Here is a 19,467-nt window from a genome sequence, read left to right as displayed (position 1 = left end):
ATTTAGTTTCTTTAACTCTTAGTTTAGATATATTTTGTATCTCTGGGGTTCCCAATTGCCACAGACGGCACTATTCATTGAACCAGGTTTACATCAGATAGAGTTCCTATTAAACCAGTGTACTCCCCACACATTGAGCTGGGTGTTTCAACTCAGTCAGCAATGCCAAGTTCATTTCACATTATGAATTTGCAGTTGCTTAAAAAGTCCAAGTCGCTGACTGATCAGCCCGTCAACAGTTAGTCATATGAACTGCCATCCCTATCCAGTCTGTAAAACAACTGCAGGTGAAAGTTTAAGTCCAAGAGGGTAGATACTCTGGTTTGATCAACTCGTCTGTTTATTTGCAGCATAATCCAAAGATGATGAGTAAAGGGACGACTCTCTTCTCCTGCGGAATTATGGGTAAGTGGTTTTCGAAATAAAATGCGCCTGGCCTTGATATAAGCGGCAAATAAGCTCTTAAAAAGAATTACCCATAATTGTGCTTTTGTCATGTCCCTCAACAGCTGGGTATTCAGATGTCAGGAGTCAACCAGAGCCATATTGTACTGGGATACAGCAGCCAGCATTGACAGGGTTTTGATGTCAGAACTTTCTGTGTGCAGACACAGCACAACAGACCTTCTTATGCAATGCATTTGTGCACAATAGCATGACTTAATAGAAAGTGCATGTTCCATCTTACATCACCATATTTAATACAAATAACCTGCATTGTAACTGCAGTTTAGCTTTAAATGCGGATTAATTTCACTAATTTGGAGTTACAGCACAGTTTCGCTCTGCACCTTCTAGTAGTGTTATATAGGGTAACAGATGGCTGTCTCCCGAGACATTAACAACCACAAGACTGAATGACAATGCAAGCCGTCTGTTCTAGTTCATGATATCATTTGTACAGAACTTTTTGTTTGTTTGCTGACATAGTTAAGAATATACCAGTGTTGCATTGAGTTGGAGGTGGTGCAATAGATCTTACAGTATGGCAGGTGAGAGATTGAGCAACATAAAGTGCTGTAGGTGTTCTTTTATAAAAAGACAATTCTGCAAGACAGTTAAAGTGTGAATAATAATAATAATAATAATAATAATAATAATAATAATAATAATAATAATAATATTACATTAAAAAAAATAAAAATAGCAAACAACAAAGGTATTTCCCCTCCGTCCTAGACACCTTGGGAGTCCTGGGTTGTACTGGAGGTGTTTTGTATTGCATTATTGCACTCTGTGCATATTTATGCAAGTGACACCCAAAGAATTTGTATTTGTATCTCTAGTTTTTACGCCCAAGTAAAAACAACAAGTTGAACTTGTTTAAATGCTTGTAAGACTTATTTCTAAGAGCTTGAAAAATGCAGCGGCTTGCTCATGTTTGTGAATTAGGCACATTACAGTACTGTAGCTATTATTTGCAGTACATTGATTGTCCAGAGAGCTGCTCGTTGTTTTTGTGATTTAAATTGAATGGTATTGGCAAAAGGTTTTTAAAGTCTAGGTAATGGTAATCGACTGTTGTAGGCTTTGGTCTGTGGGTGGTGAGAAAGTCTCCCCCTGCTCCACTTTGCGCTTCTCTTTTTGTTCCTGCCGATCTTCTAGACATTGCTATTATTTCTCAGCAAAGCCGACCCCTAAGGTCATGGCTTCCTGCCATTAAACAGGAGAAGCTATTTCTGGGTCTTTTGTCTGCTGATCTGACCCCTTCTGGCAGTTTGTTGACATTTGCTATGAAACCAAACATTACGTTGAAATGTAGACTCAATTGTTGTAGCTCCTTTCCAGAAACAGACAGGATATTTGTATATGTATTAAAGGAAGGTATAGGCTGGTACAGATTGGTAATTTGATTTTGTGCATTATGCATTGTAACATGTTGCAATTGATGGACTGTCCATATGTATGACATGATAAAACTCAGTGGACTTTCAAATAAATAAATACTAATCCAACAGAGCTGTTAACAGATAGGTAGAATACTTCTGGCAAACATCCAAGTGTTATCATAGAAAGGAATTATTGACACTCAGTCAAACCAATAGGTTTCTAAGCTATACATGTTCCTTCACTGGCCTGGGATCAAGGACACCAGAGGTAGGCAATTTCCCTCTGTCCGATGCCACATTCCAGGAATAACTGGGATCCCGTTGACTGGTATCCCGCGGAACCCCAGACCCACCTCTACTGTTCACTATCAGAAGACTTGGCATATATTGAAGAGAAGAAGACTAATATATATATATTGTTTTTCAAGAATGCCCAGAAACGTGTACCCTTTTACAAGCCACTGTTATTAGTTTTAGTACTTTTAGTATAATTTTCACCCCTTTTCCAAGTATTGGACCTAGTACTATTTTGTAATGGGCAGAAGCTTCAAACATTATTGTAACCTTTTCTAGTTCCTTCATGGCATCAATGAAAATTCCCAAACAACAAAGTAATCTTGATTTATATCACCTGCATGCAAACCATCAGATATACGTCAATTATTGACGTGCATGTATATCGGGCAGTGCTGCAAATGTGTTTATATAAATGCGCTCATATACAATAGCTTTACACAACAACAACACTGTTTTAACTGGTGTGGATGCTCTGGAATTGCCCAGCAGCCTATTCAATACAATGAAACTACAGCATTGAACAGACCACAGGAGGAGGAAACTTTGAGACATGCATTTTATGATATGAAAAAAAGCACTTTAAGAGTGACACTTTACAAAAGCAGTAATTCAGATGTAATTACAAATAGATAATATCTTATTTCTTGTAAAATATTAATGTGATTTATCGATTCATTAAAAATTCAAATGTGCAGCATCATTCCAAGCCTTATTGATATGAATCAATATAACAAATGTTCAGTCAATACATTCGTAGCTTCCATATGGCTATGACTTTGACTAGTTTTGCTTCTCTAACAGAATGCGACAGTTGGGCAGAGCTCAGTCGGAAGTGTCCCTTCCGGAAGGAGACGGCTGGTGCGAATCTCGAGTCTCTGTGGGATGCTCTGCCAGAGCCCTGCAAGGAGAGCCCAGCCGGGGCACGGGAGTCTGGTACAGCCAGTGCCGTCACCAGCCTCATCCGGGAACTGAGCCTGAGCGACACCAAGAGCAGCCCAGCCGCCGCCCCGCCCAGCAAGCGCCAGTGCCGCTCCCTGTCCTTCTCCGATGAGATGAGCTCCTGCCGCTCAGCGTGGCGGCCTGTGGGTTCTCGGGTCTGGACCCCCGTGGAGAAGCGGCGCTGCCACAGTGGTGGGAGCGTGCAGCGTAGCTCCAACGGCTTCACTGGCAGCACCATGCAGCGTAGCTCCAGTTTCAGCCTGCCTGCCCGCTCCAACACCTTCCCCGGCACCGCCTTCTCCCTCGGCTATGACCTGCCCTGTTTCGGACAGCGCCTTGTCTGCCAGCCCTGGCCAGGCTTCCAGGCCTTGCCTTCCAGCACCGGCTGTGGCCCAGTCAGAGACTCCACCGAGCTGCACAGGTCCCTCTCGCTCTCCCACGAGCAGATCTCTGCCTTGGAGTACAAGGCCCCATCGGCCCAGAGCAGCCCAGACTCTACTCCCGAACTGGGGAGACGCACGGGGCCCGGGGGGCTGTCCAGGAGCCGCTCCCAGCCTTGCGTCCTCAATGACAAGAAGATCGGGATGAAGCGGAGGAGGCCCGAGGAGGCCCAGGAGCAGAGACCGTCCCTCGACCTAGCCAAAATGACGCAAGTAAGTGGGCACAAATTAAGAGGTTTAAATATGGTGCAGGCGCAGTAGGTGACATTTTCTAGAAAGTTTTACCATGTTTTAAAATTTTATTTTGTTGCTTGAACTTTCTTGAAAGTGACGCCTATAACAAATATTGCTAGAACAGCTGCCTTCTCATTTTAAGAACACTGGCTCAAGTCAGTCACTAATCCTTCCAAAACTCCACCGTCTCTTGTCAGTCCTGGGCTGTTTACATTGTGCTGAACAGAGCGATTTTGAGATCTGGACTGCTGTATGATTAGGCTGAGACTCACCCCAGATTTCAACAATGCTGCTGTGCTGCCTAACCTGTCAAGGAATAGGCTGTGGCTAACTATGCACAGGAGCCATCATGCGACATGGAATCTGCCTTGCAGCTTTCAACAGCTAAATAGAAAATGTTAAAATATACCAGGGAACTTCCTGGAAGAAACAGACCCGCCGAGACATTATTACTCGGTTGACTCTGAGCTTCAAACACAGATCACAGGATTATGCTTAAAAGGGATACAGGATCCTTTATTATTTATGCATATGTTATTTTTATATAAGGTGATTAACATTAAGGAAACGGATGGCTAGCTTTATCACACAGCCCGAAAATAGGCAGGGGTGGGCCTATTTTATAGTTCTGAAGCTCCATGGGGATTCATCGCGCTGTGTACCAGGCTACAGGGCTGTACTGTACTGGGGGCCTGGCTTTCCTCTGCTCTCCACCTCGCAGATGACGTGACCTCCGCAAACCACTTTGAGTGAGATGCGGAAGTTCATGTTTGTGGAAAGAAACAAAAAGCAAAGTTTTAGACAGCGGCTGTTACTTTTAAGAGACTGCAACAATGCGCATGTAGTGGCTGAGCTGGGGCTCAAAGCCACAGTATCCTGGCTCCGAACTCGTCCTCTTGACGTATTGCCCTATTACCATTAGTGGCGACTGCATTTTTTGTTCTGTGGTAACATCAATTTGTTATGGTCACTTGCTTCTGGTGATTTTGTTACTTAGTAAAATGGTTGTAATAACTTTGTTACAACTGTTCATTGTAGTCGACCATTTTGATTACCTTTTCCATTAAACAACCCTAAACATAAAAGATTTGCAAAGGGATGACGTGGAGTCATCTAAAACAAGAAGCTGAAATCCAGAGACTGGTTCTGACTTACACAGCCAAGCAAACTTACACAAACATTCACACACTTCCCCCTTGTATAGTAAACACAGGCCTCTGCCAGGTCAAGGGTCAAATCTCCCAGACTTCCACACTCAGACGTCAAGGTCAGAAGGAACAGGAGAATGTTTGGCCCTTAGTGATAAGAATTTTGCCTGTAAGAGGATACACCAGCAAGAGGATGTGGGAGTCATTTTTCTGGCTGTTGGGTCAGTTTGGAGCAGCATGTGTGTGAGATTGCATAGCCAGGCTCTATTGGCCAGATGGTTTTTACAAATTAAAAACAAATGTCATAAGACAACCAAGACATTGTAGTCGATTTGGTTGTGAATCAATTTTCAAGAAGAACTTTCTCAGAAAAAATTGAGGTATACACCACAAATACCTGAACTGACACAGGAAGGGAAGGGATATACTCCCCACTTCCAAAATTCAAATTATGAAAGGTATCCGTGGCTTACCTGTAGCTGTCAATTAAAAAAAACGTATATTGCTGGAACTGTGTTTTGTTCAGTACAGAAAAGGCATAATGGAACAGCAGTAGCTACAGCAATCTAGGATTGGATACTTTTTTTGTGCATTATGTATTGTAATATTATTATTTATTTCTTAGCAGACGCCCTTATCCAGGGCGACTTACAATTGTTACAAGATGTCACATTATTTTTACATACAATTACCCATTTATACAGTTGGGTTTTTACTGGAGCAATCCAGGTAAAGTACCTTGCTCAAGGGTACAGCAGCAGCGTCCCCCACCTGGGATTGAACCCACGACCCTCCGGTCAAGAGTTCAGAGCCCTAACCACTACTCCACACTGCTGCTCTGTTGCTATTGATGGGATGTCCTTGTGTATGATGATAAAGCTCTGTGGACTTTCAAATAAATACTTAATCCAACACAGCTGTCAACAGATAGGTAGAATACGCCTGGCAAACATCCAAGTGTTATCTTAGAAAGGATTTATTGACACTCAGTCAAACCAATAGGTTTCTAAGCTATTTATATTCCTTCACTGGCCTGGGATCAAGGACACCAGAGGTAGGCAATTTTCCCTCTGCCCGATGCCACATTCCAGGAATAACTGGGATCCCATTGACTGGCGGCTCAAAGTACTGGTAGGGTTTGGGAGTCGTGGATAACATGCCTTGTCTTGTATCCAGCAGAACCCCAGACTCACCTGTACTGTTCGCTATCAGAAGACTTGTTTTAAAAATACAATTCTAGAGATAATTGCTTGCCTCTTCACACAACAGAACTGCAATGTGTATTATGAAGAACACCGGCATGTAGCTACTTCTTTAATGCAAATCTGAAAAGAAAGCCCTGCGCTGCTGCCGTTGAGTGACCTGGGAGTACACAGGAGAGAGGGAGAGCTTCAGGGTGGGGGGGGGGGGGGGGGGGTTATGAGTGGATAGGTGTTGAGGAATGGTAGGTGGCCAAAGGAAACAGAATCGGTTGGAATTCTGTGAGCTCCTGCTGAGCCGTGGCAGCCCTGTCTGCTCACAAGGCTCCTGGCCAGGTCCCTGGGAGGGAACACAAGTTTCCTGTTTGAGTATTTGAGCCCCCCTCCCAGCTGAGGTGCTATCAGCCAGCTCTGTTTCTCTGCTTTTCCACGTTAGGCCTCGGTTCTGTTATCCTGCTGGTGGGGAAAAATGGCACAGAACTTTTCCCAGAATCGCCCGGGGAAAGGAGAGAAAGGAAAGGGAGGTGGAACAGTTAATCGACTGTGAACAGCAGTGACTCGAGTTCCCGGTGCCTCAGCATCAGTGCATGCAGGTTAATCACTGCAGGGGCCTGCGTTTTCGCTGCTGTCCTTGCTTGGCATGCTTGACAATATGCTTATTCCAACACACCGGAATAAGCATATTGAGAAACCGATGTTAACCATAGCAGTTTGCACATTTTTTTTGTGTACACATAGCTGTTTCTGTTTCTGTATGCATTCCTTAGTGCCAGCACCTCGAAGGGAGCTGGCTGTATTTCTGGTATTATTATTAATCGGGCAAATATTATTATAGTGGAGTTTTACATTTACTAGTTTTACCTCTGTACAGGTTTTTTGAAATATCCATTATTTATTTTATATGACAGTCAAAACTGTCTAGATAGACAGAGTCTAGATAGACAGAGGTGCACTGGACTGTAGAAAAGTATCTTTGTATGTTTTGAATTTCAGATTCTGTTTCCAACTATGAACCTTGGAAACAGAGAATATGAAGATTTGTACTACAAGGTAGCCATTTCCTGTGGGTTCCTGGTTCTATTTTTCTTGTTGAAGGGAGTGGGTTTTACCCTTTTTAAGAATGTAATTTCCACTTGTATAGCAACAGTAAGCCAATTTTTGAGGTCTGTTTTGCAGAAGCATTGGAAGAAGCAACAATGCTTTTAATTTGTACTTTGTAGGCATGTGTTGCTAAGCAACTATGTCAACATTTGTCAGGAAAAAAAGACTTGGTAAGTTGCTCTTCCCCTGATTTTAAGGCTAGATTTGATGTTTTATTTTTGTTTGTGTTGCCTGTGCATTAATGGTAAATGAAAACTGCAGTGATTCCATAGTGTTTGAGCACCTTTGTTGCTTGTTGTGTTTGGGGAATGGGATATCCCTACCTGTTTACCCTGCCACATGATTAATAAATAGCATCGGCTATTCTCATGCGTGCAAATTATTCTAATGAGTCGCATTGGTAACCCACAATGTTATACATTTTCTAGGAATGACATACGAGTTGGGAGGGGGGTATTTATTGCCCTCCCACTTGGACCGCATGTTTACCAACAATCAACGTGTCTCAGTGCAGTAGCATCTTAAGTGTTAATGCAGAATGACCTGAGAGGGTTTGTTCTTCATTTAACTCCTAAAATGTTTTTCTGCAATGATGATATTCATATTCTAGGAATATACAGTCCTACGGCCCCTGAGTCATTTTCTTTTAATATCTATTTGTTTTTTCAAAGCCTTTTATAATACAAGCTAGTTGTACGTAATAGTGTAAGAACATTATGTTATATGCAGAGTATCTCAAGAGATTTATATCTTTGACATGAAACAAGAAGACTATCTTGCTGAAAATGCCAGCCAAAATGCTAGAAAAAACCCCATGTCATTTGGCTAAGTTTAATACTGTATTTCCGTAGTAACAAATACAGAGGAACTTGACTTGGGTAACTCGGATGTATGCAAGCCCTGCCCTGGATATATTGTTTGTCTGCAACATTTTCCAAGGTTCTGAACCATTTACAGTGAACACTGCAGCAGAATAGGAATAATAACTTCTACTGAGACCTTAAGCGGAAGAAAAAAAAAAAAAATATTCTCATACGTAAGTTTTCCCACAGAATCTCTGCACAGCACCTCTATACCAATAGGTAATTGTGCAGCCAATATCTTGGTAAAAACTTTTGTTTAAAGTGTTGTGTGTCAGATCTAATCTGAGATGTGCAAAACTGCCTGTTCATTTTGTGTAGTTCATAAACATCCCTCATCGTCATTGACCCTCTACATCAGGAATGACTAAAATTACAGACTAGTTTGCATAGAGCTCAGACTCCATACTAACCAAAACACTCCGGTATCTCCATGTGTCGGGTATTGTTGCTCAGTTATATTTTCATATTTTCACTACAGTAGGAAGTTTGTGAGATGTGAAAAGAAGCCTGCTGTTAACTAAAATCCAAGTACAGTAAACACATGACTTGTAGACAGTTCTGAGTGTTTATTCATGAACCCTAGGAATGTACCATTCTTTTATTGTAACTTCTGAGTTCCTTACATCTCAAGCCATGGTCCGGCTCATCCTGTTAGAGTGCACCTCAGAAGTGAGGGCTGCTATTCTAGAACCAAGCTGCTTGTTGTAATGGAAAGAATTTGTTACAGACAAGAATGTGGAACACTTCTCGTTCCCCACCCACAGCATATGTTTCAGTTTCACTCAACACTGTAAATATTTCCTTCAAGCTCACTCAACCAGAAGCCAATGCATTACTTTTCTAATCCATCTTGATAATACCAGCGAGTGCAGCACCAGCATGGGTTGAACTTGAGCATGGTTCTCTTCCAGTAAGTTTCAGCTGAATGGCAAAACTTCGACAGTGGTGGTACTGATTTGTGTCTTCAGAATGTTTATGCAAATTAACCCTGGCTGCTAATTATAACAGTAAAATGCACTAAAGTTTTTGTTTGCTCTTTTTTTCTTTTTCTTTTGCAGAAGCTCAGAAATTTCCATAGCCTTAGTTGCCCTGGTATTCCCAGTGAAGACTGCTCCCAAACTAACCAAGTGCCTCCCACTTGCAGAGGCACTAACCAATATGAGGCTGACCTCAGACCTGCTGGGGGACCAGAGGCGGGGCCTCAACAGAACACTGAAGAGGATGGGGCCAACAAGGAGGACCTGTCCAATGAGGAGCTGCACAGTCCAGACAAGGACAGAGACTCCAAGAAGACAGCAGAGAATGTGGACGAGTGTGTGAACTGGGAGTCTGAGAGCAGGACAGCGGGGGATGCTTCTCAGTTGGGAGGAGAACTGGACATTGACCAGATTGAAAGAAACTGAAGCAAGGAAAGTGTTGACTGGTACCCTGAAGAGCTTTGTGGGGTTCTTAAAGTTGTATGAAGCCCTGAAACTAAGGGAGGGGCTGATGCTGGGCACCACAGCAGAAAGCAGGAACACGTCTCAGTCAGTACAAGGGCTCATGTACCCTAGTTAAGGAGATCTTACTTTGAAACAAAGTAGATGTACAGAGTTCGGGCCATGGAATTCGGCAGAGTTGGGAAGTGCAGCATGGTTGTGTGGATCTTCAGCACACTAGAGAGAAATACTGTGAAAGTTTAGTGGGGTGACATGGCAGGGGAGGGTAGGGGGGGTCATTATGTTGTTGTTGTTGTATGGGTCGAGGGGCTTGGTGAAAAGTTTAAAAGCATTCCTCTGTTCACACACAAAACTACAGCAGACGAGAATGTTAATCAGAGAATGATTTTGATGTTGCAACAACCACCATCGGCCGCCGCCTTCTTGAATGTCGGGCTCCGTCTTCAAGCATGGGGATAGCCGAGGAGATTGGCTGGAAGATAACAGAGGTTGTAAAGTACTACAGGCTGGATATCTTAAGCTTTTGCACCATTTGCACCATTTTCTTCTGAAAGGAGATCAAAAACAGTAAGAACTGTTTTATGTTGAGAATTGTCATTTCAGGGCCTCTTTGTGTGCATCTTACTCGTTTTGTAACTGTTAACTGTTTTTAATTTTGTTTCAGAAAACAAGTGGTTTGAATTTTGCAAAATCAATTGATGTCTGAAGTAAACCAGTTTTTTTTTTTAATAATGGGCATGGGGAATAGTCAACTTTTGCAGCTGTAGGCATATACTGCAGTTTGCCAGTAAAAAAAAGGTTAAATTAAGTTTGCTGAACATTCAGCTAGGGGGAGGATATAAACTGTTTAATTTTTTTTTTTTTTTTGGTGAAGCCACCATTTAAAAAAAATAAATCAATAATAAATAAATAAATAAGTGACTTGCAATCATTAAAGCAATGACATTATTTGCATTTGGAGATTTGAATACAATTTAAATAAATAAATAAATAAAAACACACTTCTAGAAATAGTGACATAAAAATGTTACTCTTTTGTGCTTTTGTATAACCAAGGCAGTACACATTTTATAAAATACACAAAACTTTTCAGTTGAAAATGAAGAGCTCTATTAAATATAGTCAATAAAAGGTCAAAACAGCTATTTATTTATTTTTCTCCTTTTGGACCCAAGTATGGGTCAATTGAGTTGCCAGGATATTTAGCGAGAGGGTACCAGAAGGTCACATGCTGCCCATCAAAGGGGTGCCTGCCAATTCCAAGCACAACCAACAGAAGAAAATAAAGGTCCCTGTATATCTAACCAAACTCATGAAGAATTATGTTTTCTGCTGTTAATTATTAATGCCATGAAAACAATTGGCTGACCTAACATAAGACATGAAACCTCTCCAACAAACAAACCAAATTACTACTATGCCTTGTACCCCTTCACTGCTAAATAAGAACTAAAATAACTAAATCTTCCACAGCACCATATGGTCTCCAGCGGTTTGCAGAAACCGATACAAACAAGTGCTATTCTTATTTTGAAACTGTAGGGAATTGTCTCATTTGTTTGAAGCCTGTTGGGAAGGCAGCAGCAGAGCGTTATGCATTGCTCCCCGCAGCTGTTCATATTTTGCGAATGTTTGGGTTAGCCCTGAAACCCTGTGGCAAGACAAGGGGCATCATATTGAGGAACCTCATTTTACTGCTTTGTGCTGCGAAGATTTGGGCCTGTTTTGCTGTGCTGTATAGACTTGTTGCAATTACAGTCATTCTTGAGATGTATATCTTAGGAGAGGCCTGAAATCCCTCCTGATGAGTTGGCATTTTAGGGTCAGCTGCTGTTAACTTTAACCCTTTGCTGCCCAGTGTCCAAAATATTTAACATTGAGAAAGTAAGGATTAAAGACGTATGGGAACATACCCAGGGCAGTAAAGGGTTAAAATCGTATCTGGGGTTTGAAAAGAGAAAAGGCTTTCAGATGAGGTATGTGTTCAGCAGTGTGTGTGTTTTTAGGAAGTCAGTCGGCACACTTTTTACTGTTGATTTCCTACCACAGTGTTGCTCTTTGTCTCTCACTGATGTGCACTTCGTTTAACTGCGGTTCACTGCTGTATGCAGACCAAAAGTAAAAGACCCCCACACACCAGAACCAGGAGATCATTAGAGCCCATATACAGCCAAACCCTTTTTAATACCACCTGCAAGGATCTATACGTACCAATCTGAGCTCACGTTGCTTGTTATTAATCTGTCTGCTGTACACTGGGTATGTTTTTACACTACACTACTCTATCCAGATGTTAGGAGCCCATGCGGTTTGCAGCACTGATATGTCCTGTCGCCTTCTACTCTGGTGGTCTCTGGGTAAGCAGGGGAAGTCACAGCTGTGAAGTGTGCTTAAAGGGTTAGATCAGTTTCTAGTGTTTCATTTCCACGCTGCAGACTGGGCTCAGCAATGAAAGATGAATAGGACAGATGGAGGCAGTAAGTAGGGGACAGGAGGTGCAATGAGTGAGTCCTATTGAAAACTGCATGTAGAGAGTGGGAGTAGTTTCATTGTGGAAAAGGGAATGAGCTTCTTCCTCTAAAATGAGAACTCCAGCACATTAGTAACAACCAGGGGCTCTCAGGAGAGGGCTGGCTTATAGTTTTATGCTTTCAGAGGGGCTGCAAACTTAAGAAATAATTACCAGAAATAAAACATCCAAATTAAGCTTTACTAAGGGGAAATTGGAGGATAAAATCAGCCTCTGGTGTATGGTCGTTACACAGGGTTCAACTTGTACAGGGAATGGAATTTTGATTGGGCCGATAGACTTTTAAGATTAGGTGAGTGTGGAGCTGTGCAAAAGTGATGTCGTATTTGTAACTCGATAAGAAGCTCACCGCTTGTCACAGAAAGATTAGCATTTCCCCCTATCTCCAAGTTCTTAACAGAGCAGCAGACGGGGACCTTGGTGTGGTGAGGCATGCTGCAGTAAAACCCTGCCTTGTTTTCCAGGAGCGCTGTAACCACCCTCCTCGTTAAAGAAACAAAATACATAAGCGCTGAGGGGGGAAACCTCCATGCTGTGTGAAAATAATCCATGTGCCATTTTCAGTGCCAAGGTGTGGCAATGTTGTCAGAAAGCGTACCACTCTATACAGTGTTTTTTTCCCAAGGACTGTTGATACAGCTGCCGCCCAAGCGACTCGGTTGGGGAAACAAATAAGAAAAAAACTTTTTCTGTTTAACGAGTCCTACTTTCTCTGGAAATAAGAACACAAATAAAATAGGGGAAGCAATATGATGTGGACCCAGCAGGTTGAAAACAAAACGTTGTGTGTTGAGCGGTTACACAGGAGTTTCCTGTCAGCTGACCTGGAACTTCCTGTCCACAGCCATCCTTGAAGCAGGAAGCTCACAGCCACAGGCAAGTGAAGTATTAAAGAAAAACTGGGAATGGCAGCTAAAAAGGTGGCAACCGCAGGACCACTCAAAACAAACAGCTGTGTTTCTAGGTGCTGTTGGTACAGTGGATGATAGGTGGGAAGCCAATGCCTCAAGCTGTTCATACACATAGGATTGCCAAAAATAACATAGCAGGCATATATATAAATTAGGGAGATTATTGCTAGTATGTTTGGGAGTAAGGTTCTAAGACTGCTGTAGTGTCATGTACAAAACAGCAGGAGTCTTTAATACTTTCGCTAGCTTTCGTCTTAAACATTTTAATAATGTAATGCATTTTTACTCCAAATAATAGTAGATGTTCAGGTTTTGTCAGTCTGTAGTCAGCATGACATGTGCGGGTCAAGTTGCTGTTTAGAATACAGCATTTACTGGAGAATATTTGAAAATGTGCCAAACTACTGTATGATATTGTCAGGGTTTATGAAATGGTTGATGGTGCTAAGCAAGTTGGTAAAACCTTTTTTGTTGCGCTGACAGATCCTCAGAAAACAAGGGGTGACAATTCAGATGCCACCCCTGGTACTGGAGATTCAAGAACAAGGTAATTTCAGTAGCTCAGTGTGCTGAAACAGTGCAGGTAAAGCAAGGGGGTCTGTTGTCTTGTACAGCACTTGCAAAACATCAGCCCCTGGGAAGAGAGGCAGCTATATGGCTTCGAATGTCCTGAATGTCTGTCATATTACACCACTTTCGGATCACTGTAGGCTGCAGTTAGCAGACCTACTGTATATGACCCCACCTCAGTGTGACAGATGCATATCAAATACATTCTATTCACAGTTCTGCATTGCCTTGTACCCTGAGGTGCTAGGCTGGTGGCTATCGTAATGACAGTATGTGAATACTTGTTCCATTTTGAAGAGTCTTTTTGCTCTGTCAGAGCTAGTGAAATCTAACACCAAAGGACCAGCCCAGTTGTTTTAATTTAAATATAAATGATAATATAACAGGACCGGAACTTAAAACATGCTGAGGTTACCACTGATTTAAAAAAATATATATTGGCAATGATTATTATTGTATCTAAAAAATGTTGACGTGGGATGTGCTTCCCACAGGATCTGAGGCCTGTCTCTTATGCGTACTGGATAGCAATCTAGACTGAAATTTTATAGCAAGGGCCAGGTTGGAATAAAAACTGGACTGGAATGGCTCACTGGAGGAGACATTGAGCAGCTCTGGAGTGAAATTGAAGCAGTATTTGTGTGTGGTGAGAAAGTGAAGCATCATGGGATACTTGGCATTCCATAAGAAAAACGTGACCTCCTCTGAACAGTGTAACTTCTTTCAGCACGGAGCCCCATACATTACACACCCTGCTGTATCCACCTTATGGGCTACTGCTGCCAACTGAGACTGGAGATTGCCATGGAATCCAGCATGGGGAGAGATGGGGGTAGCATGTGTAGGGTCAGTAGCAGCAATAGCATAACGAACACTGCTGTATAACCAGTTTGCCTTGTTAGAAATATAATATACCACCATATAACCGGTAACATCAGAAACTGCAGCCTAACAGCTTGGTCGTGTGCAGCATTCTGCAGCAATTCATCAAGTAAGAAAAACAAGCAGCAGCCTTAAACTATTATTCCAGTTGATATCTTCTTGTAGCTTCAAACTTGTGGGCATCTGTATATGTCTGATTTCTCTGTAACCTAAGATAGCACAAAGGTTGGAATTAAGTCACAACTGTAGTTCTGCTAAAGCAAAGGTTGACAATCTTGGCTCATCCAGCCTATGACATTGCCGGACATAGTTCCAAGCAGTTCCTTAATTGTTTAATTGTATCTTAATGAATAATCAAGTAAATAATTAATGGGCCTGGTCAAGTCATGCAATGGAATGGTTTATAAGAGCCATGGCTGCCTACCATTGTGCTATAAAATTTAATTAGATCAGAAGTAATTGAATTTACTAGGCTTGCGAAATAAAATTAAAATAAAAAAAGATCAGAACCTGCGAAGCCTCCAAGCTACTTTAAAAATCCCTTGAGATATGCAGTACCTCCTGAATTCTATATAGCAGGTAAGGCGAGACCTGGGAGTGGGCACACCTAACTGAAGCGCTAATAGTGGCCTTTGAAGCTGCAGATGAGATTCCACCTTTCTTCAGGACATCATCCTTGTGTTTCCATCGAAAGCACACAGCACTAATGCAGCAGATCATGTCTGCATCTTGGAGTGGCAAAACCTCTACCTGTTTAAATATAAGCCATGTCAGCAGGTGTGCCGTGGGGTGATGTCTCATCACAGGGACAGTGCAGCCATGCCTTCCATAGAGTTGTACTGTGGGCGGGGATGGGGGAGAAGTGTGAGAACTAGTTGAGGATTATAGCACAGCCTTGATGCAGTTTGGGGAATTCATTTTTTGCCAAGTCACTGAGTTAAAGAGGTCGTTTATGTGCAGAACTGTGAAACACATTAAACAGCTCTTCAGAAACAAACCCAGCTAACCCTTAGTCATGAAAATGTAATGTGTCAGAAAGAGCACTCTGGAAAGCACTAGACTATAGTATTAAATGTCACGTTCAAGGCTGAAATTCATCCATAAAATGATAAGTTTTGAATAGAACATTAAAACGATTGGGACAAGTTGCGTAACAGATGGGATTGAAAAACCCTGAGTAGCTTCATTGAATAGATAATGATGTATAATATTCTAAAGTTGCCTCCACACTTTCCTTTCCAAGCACCTTGAAAGAACCACCTCAGTCTCTGTATTCATTTAAATAAATTCATTTAAATGAACATCGGTTATGTTCGTAATAAATCACAAATACTCTTCTGGGGGGCTTAGACTAAGAATGCATTTAAATGCTGGAAAAGGCAAACTGCTGTATCCTTTACAAAACAGATCAGAACAGCAGTAATGTTACAACTGTGCTGTACATTCCCGTAATACACCACCTAGGCAGTACTGCTGCATTGTTTAAATGTCCAATGTACTGCATTGTAATTCAGTGTAGTACAGTGTTACAGCAATATTTGTGAAGGTACGAGTAAAACATGCATGCTTCATAAGTCTTCATGAAGCCTGTATGAATGGATATCAGGTTACCAGGCTCTTCTATATACATTTAGATTACTACCCAAACATGTCTGCATAATTGTTTCTGCACTCTTCATGTAACATGCAAGTTATGAACAAGGTTGTCGGTTTAATCATGGTTAACAGCTTCTGAAAAATAACTGCTGGAGGGAGATAGCAGCAGGATTAATAAAGGCAGTCTGTATTTACTGTACATCCATTGCTCTTTAGATTATTAAATTGACGCCTACATATCCTTGTTCATAAACGTTATACATTTTCTGCATCTCAAAACACCCTGCCAAATTTATATTTATTGGTCCCTGTGTGTGCTAGGTTTGTACATTTATGTGCTGGAAAACATGGGTAACCAGAGAACAATGAAAAGGGTTTTATTAAATTCTTAAATATGGTATAATAATAGCTGGGCATTAATGCAAGCACCTTTCTTGTCATAGCCACCCAGATCCCATACTACTTCTTCAGCGCAATGCATTTTACAGGCCAGATACGTGGGGTTTGCAGCGTATACGTGTAGTATTCATGTAGTTCAGTTCTTTGCCTTTTTGTTTTTTTAACACGTGTGTCATAAACTGGCAATTGCAAATGACGTGACATTTATTACAGCATTCAAAGTCTTGTGAAAGGTGGCATAAAGCAGCATTGGAGGAGGGGCCATTCCACCAGCGACAGCAGAATAGAAATAGCATGGTCTTGTAACTACAGTATGGCTTTTGACTATAGACTGATACTGTAAAGGAGTAACACTGTATGAGTGCTATGATGCAGCAGGTTTGCTTGAGCTAATAGCCTTTTCCTGCTCTTCGCCTTACAGTTATAACTCCTGTAGCCCTATCGAAACAGCCAAAGCAGAAGGCACACTATAATTTTGTCGAGCTCAAACAGCCGTTCTATTCCTGGGAAGGGTGAGGGTTCAAGTGGAAGTTCATTGTCGGAGTGATTTATTATTTCATTGTGGGTATGGGCTATGTCAGTCCACACATGGATCAGATGAATTGAATACAAAACTGTACAGTACCGTACGTACTTCTGCTACGTGTTAGCGGCTTGACTTCAGAGTGCAAACCCTGCAAAACTAAGACTTTGAGTTAGCAGCTTGACTTCAGTAAATTGCAGTCAGTAGCAGGAGTTTGTTTGAGCATACAATGCAGAGTACAAAACCATTAAAACAAAGACTTTGAGTTAGCAGCTTGACTAACTTTCAGGAAATGAATTAGCTCATTGCAGTCAGTAGCAGGAGTTTGTTTGAGCGTACAGTGCAGTATGCTGCAGTACAAACCCAGCAAAATAAAGACTTTTGATTACTTTAAGCTGAATATTTTAAAGCCCAGCCCCTAATTCAGTGTCAATGACCCTTTGCACAAGCAGCGGTATGGTCTCTCAGGAATTTGCTTGTTACTTTTTTTTTTTCAATTTAGTAGTGTCTGATTTATTATTATTTATTTTTTTTAGCTCAGCTCACCGCTACCACCCCTGCGCTGACTCAGGAGGGCAAAGACAAACACACACTGTCCTCCGAAGTGTGTGCCGTTAGCCGCCCGCTTTTTTTACACATTTCAGACTCACCATGCAGCCACCCAGAACTACAGCGTCGGAGGACAACACAGTCCTGGGCAGCTTACAGGCAAGCCCGCAGGTGCCCGGCCAGACCACAGGGGTTGCTGGTGCATGGTGAGCTGAGGAGCTCCCTGGGATCTCCGGTCCTCGGTTGGCAAAGGAATAGCCTGGACTCGAACCGGCGATGTCCAGACTATAGGACGCATCCTGTACTTTACGCAAGTGCTTTTATTGGATGTGCCACTCGGGAGCCCCATGTGTGTTACTTTTAATATGTAAATAAACGTTCTGTTTTTGTACCAATGGTGTGCCATGTGCTTAATTCCTTTTCACCTCCATTTTGCTTCCAGATATACAGTATGTAAATGTGCAGTGTGTCTGCTGAACTGAGATGTAAGTTTAATTTTGTCCCCATTTTCAGTTTGTTCTTTATTTTATAATTTTTTTTTTGTTAGTAGTATAATATAAAAATTGCGAGGTGTCATGTCACTGTGGGCTAACTTCAGACCCCCAAACTCATTTCACAGGTCACCTGAGCTGTGTTAAAATCCAGGCCTCCAGCTTGTAAGATGTGCTAAAAACCTCAACTTAATTTAAAAATGTGATCAATTACCTTGCCGTGAAAGATGACAGCTTTCATTTTCGTATTCAAACTGGATTCCAAATGAATGCCAAAAAAAGAAGTGAACCATGCAAATTAGCTTGATGGTGTGTTTTCATCTATGCAAAGGGTTTAAAATGCCATGGAATTCAATCCATCGCAAGCACTTGTATGTAAAACACATCCATGTAGACAAGTGTCATTAATTACCTGCAGAGTGTGTATCTTTGTCATTCCCGTAATCCCTGCATGTCACCCTAGTTACTATATAAGAAGATAACGGGGTTGGGGTGAGTGAAGCTCTTAGCCTGACCTCATACTGTACATTGGTATTAACCTTTGCTCATGTCGGAGGTTTCCATGTCGTGGGATTGTTGAGTCTCCCTGAACATGACTCAACGAGCTCTCACTCTCTCTCGCTCTCTCTCTCTCTCTCTCTCTCTCTCTCACGACGACAGTATCCATCTCCACACCCTTTATCAATTAATCTGCATGACACTGTGGTTTACATTCTTGATTGGGTTCCGGATCCTATTTCATACTGCTGAGTTTACAGCCTTCCATAATCCCAGCCTCTAATCTGTAAGAAATCCTTGTTCATGTCAACAATCCATTTTGCTTGTTATGATACGTTCCCCTGGTGATTTAATAGAGGACACTGCCACAAATCTACTCCAGTGCATACGTCTGTGGGACTTAGACATCTCAAGTGCTGGTAAAAGTTGAATTGTAATATCTGCAAGTAAGGTTAAATAATTGGTTTACTATATTTATGCATCCATATTGCAATTTAAATTAGCATATCAATATGTTTCTGCTGAAAGTTTGGATTTGGATTGTTTCCCATCTTGCAAACTGAGCCATCGCTTGTAACTGCGGCTTTCTTTCATATTTCAAATCAAAATACTGTATGACAATAAGAATGATAGTGTTGCATTGACATCGCTATACAACCCAATGGCGAAATCCTATAGTAAGTGTTCCATCTTTACACAGACATTACTAAAACACAGCCTTTTTTTTTTTTTTAGCTCCTCTTTCTGTGGCTGGCGTTACAACTACTCTGTGATTTTCTGAAGTAAAGACAAAGCATTGAATTCCTGTGTAAACGCAGCGTGGTAAAATAGTCTGCAAGGCCATCCTCCTTCATCGAGTGGAGTCTAATTTTGGGTTTTCTAAGAAATTACAAAAAGAAATGTGTTTGATTTTAATCTGATTCAGTTTAGGGTAATTCTTGTTAAGAAAACCACATTATACAAGCATGTGTCCTGAAGTTAAAATGAAAGCTTTTCTTCTCAACACTATTACTTTACAAAATACAATGC

The 19,467-nt window shown here is 41.6% G+C and overlaps 1 protein-coding gene across 2 annotated transcripts in view; it reads left to right on the top strand.

Moving 5' to 3' along the window:
* Positions 1 to 17,840, top strand: part of LOC117418445 (protein FAM53B-like) — a 28,819-nt gene extending 10,979 nt beyond the window's left edge. For both annotated transcript variants that reach the window (XM_034031512.3, XM_058985196.1), the window contains exons 3-5: positions 351 to 405; positions 2,928 to 3,718; positions 9,109 to 17,840. In XM_034031512.3, coding sequence (XP_033887403.3) covers positions 351 to 405; positions 2,928 to 3,718; positions 9,109 to 9,453 — 1,191 coding nt within the window. In that variant the 3' untranslated portion in view covers positions 9,454 to 17,840. The remainder of the gene's footprint in view (positions 1 to 350; positions 406 to 2,927; positions 3,719 to 9,108) is intronic.
* Positions 17,841 to 19,467: the final 1,627 nt, after the last annotated feature.

Source organism: Acipenser ruthenus, chromosome 13 (assembly GCF_902713425.1).
Source record: "Acipenser ruthenus chromosome 13, fAciRut3.2 maternal haplotype, whole genome shotgun sequence".
NCBI lineage: Eukaryota > Metazoa > Chordata > Actinopteri > Acipenseriformes > Acipenseridae > Acipenser > Acipenser ruthenus.
This window is presented reverse-complemented; position numbering and strand designations above follow the sequence as displayed.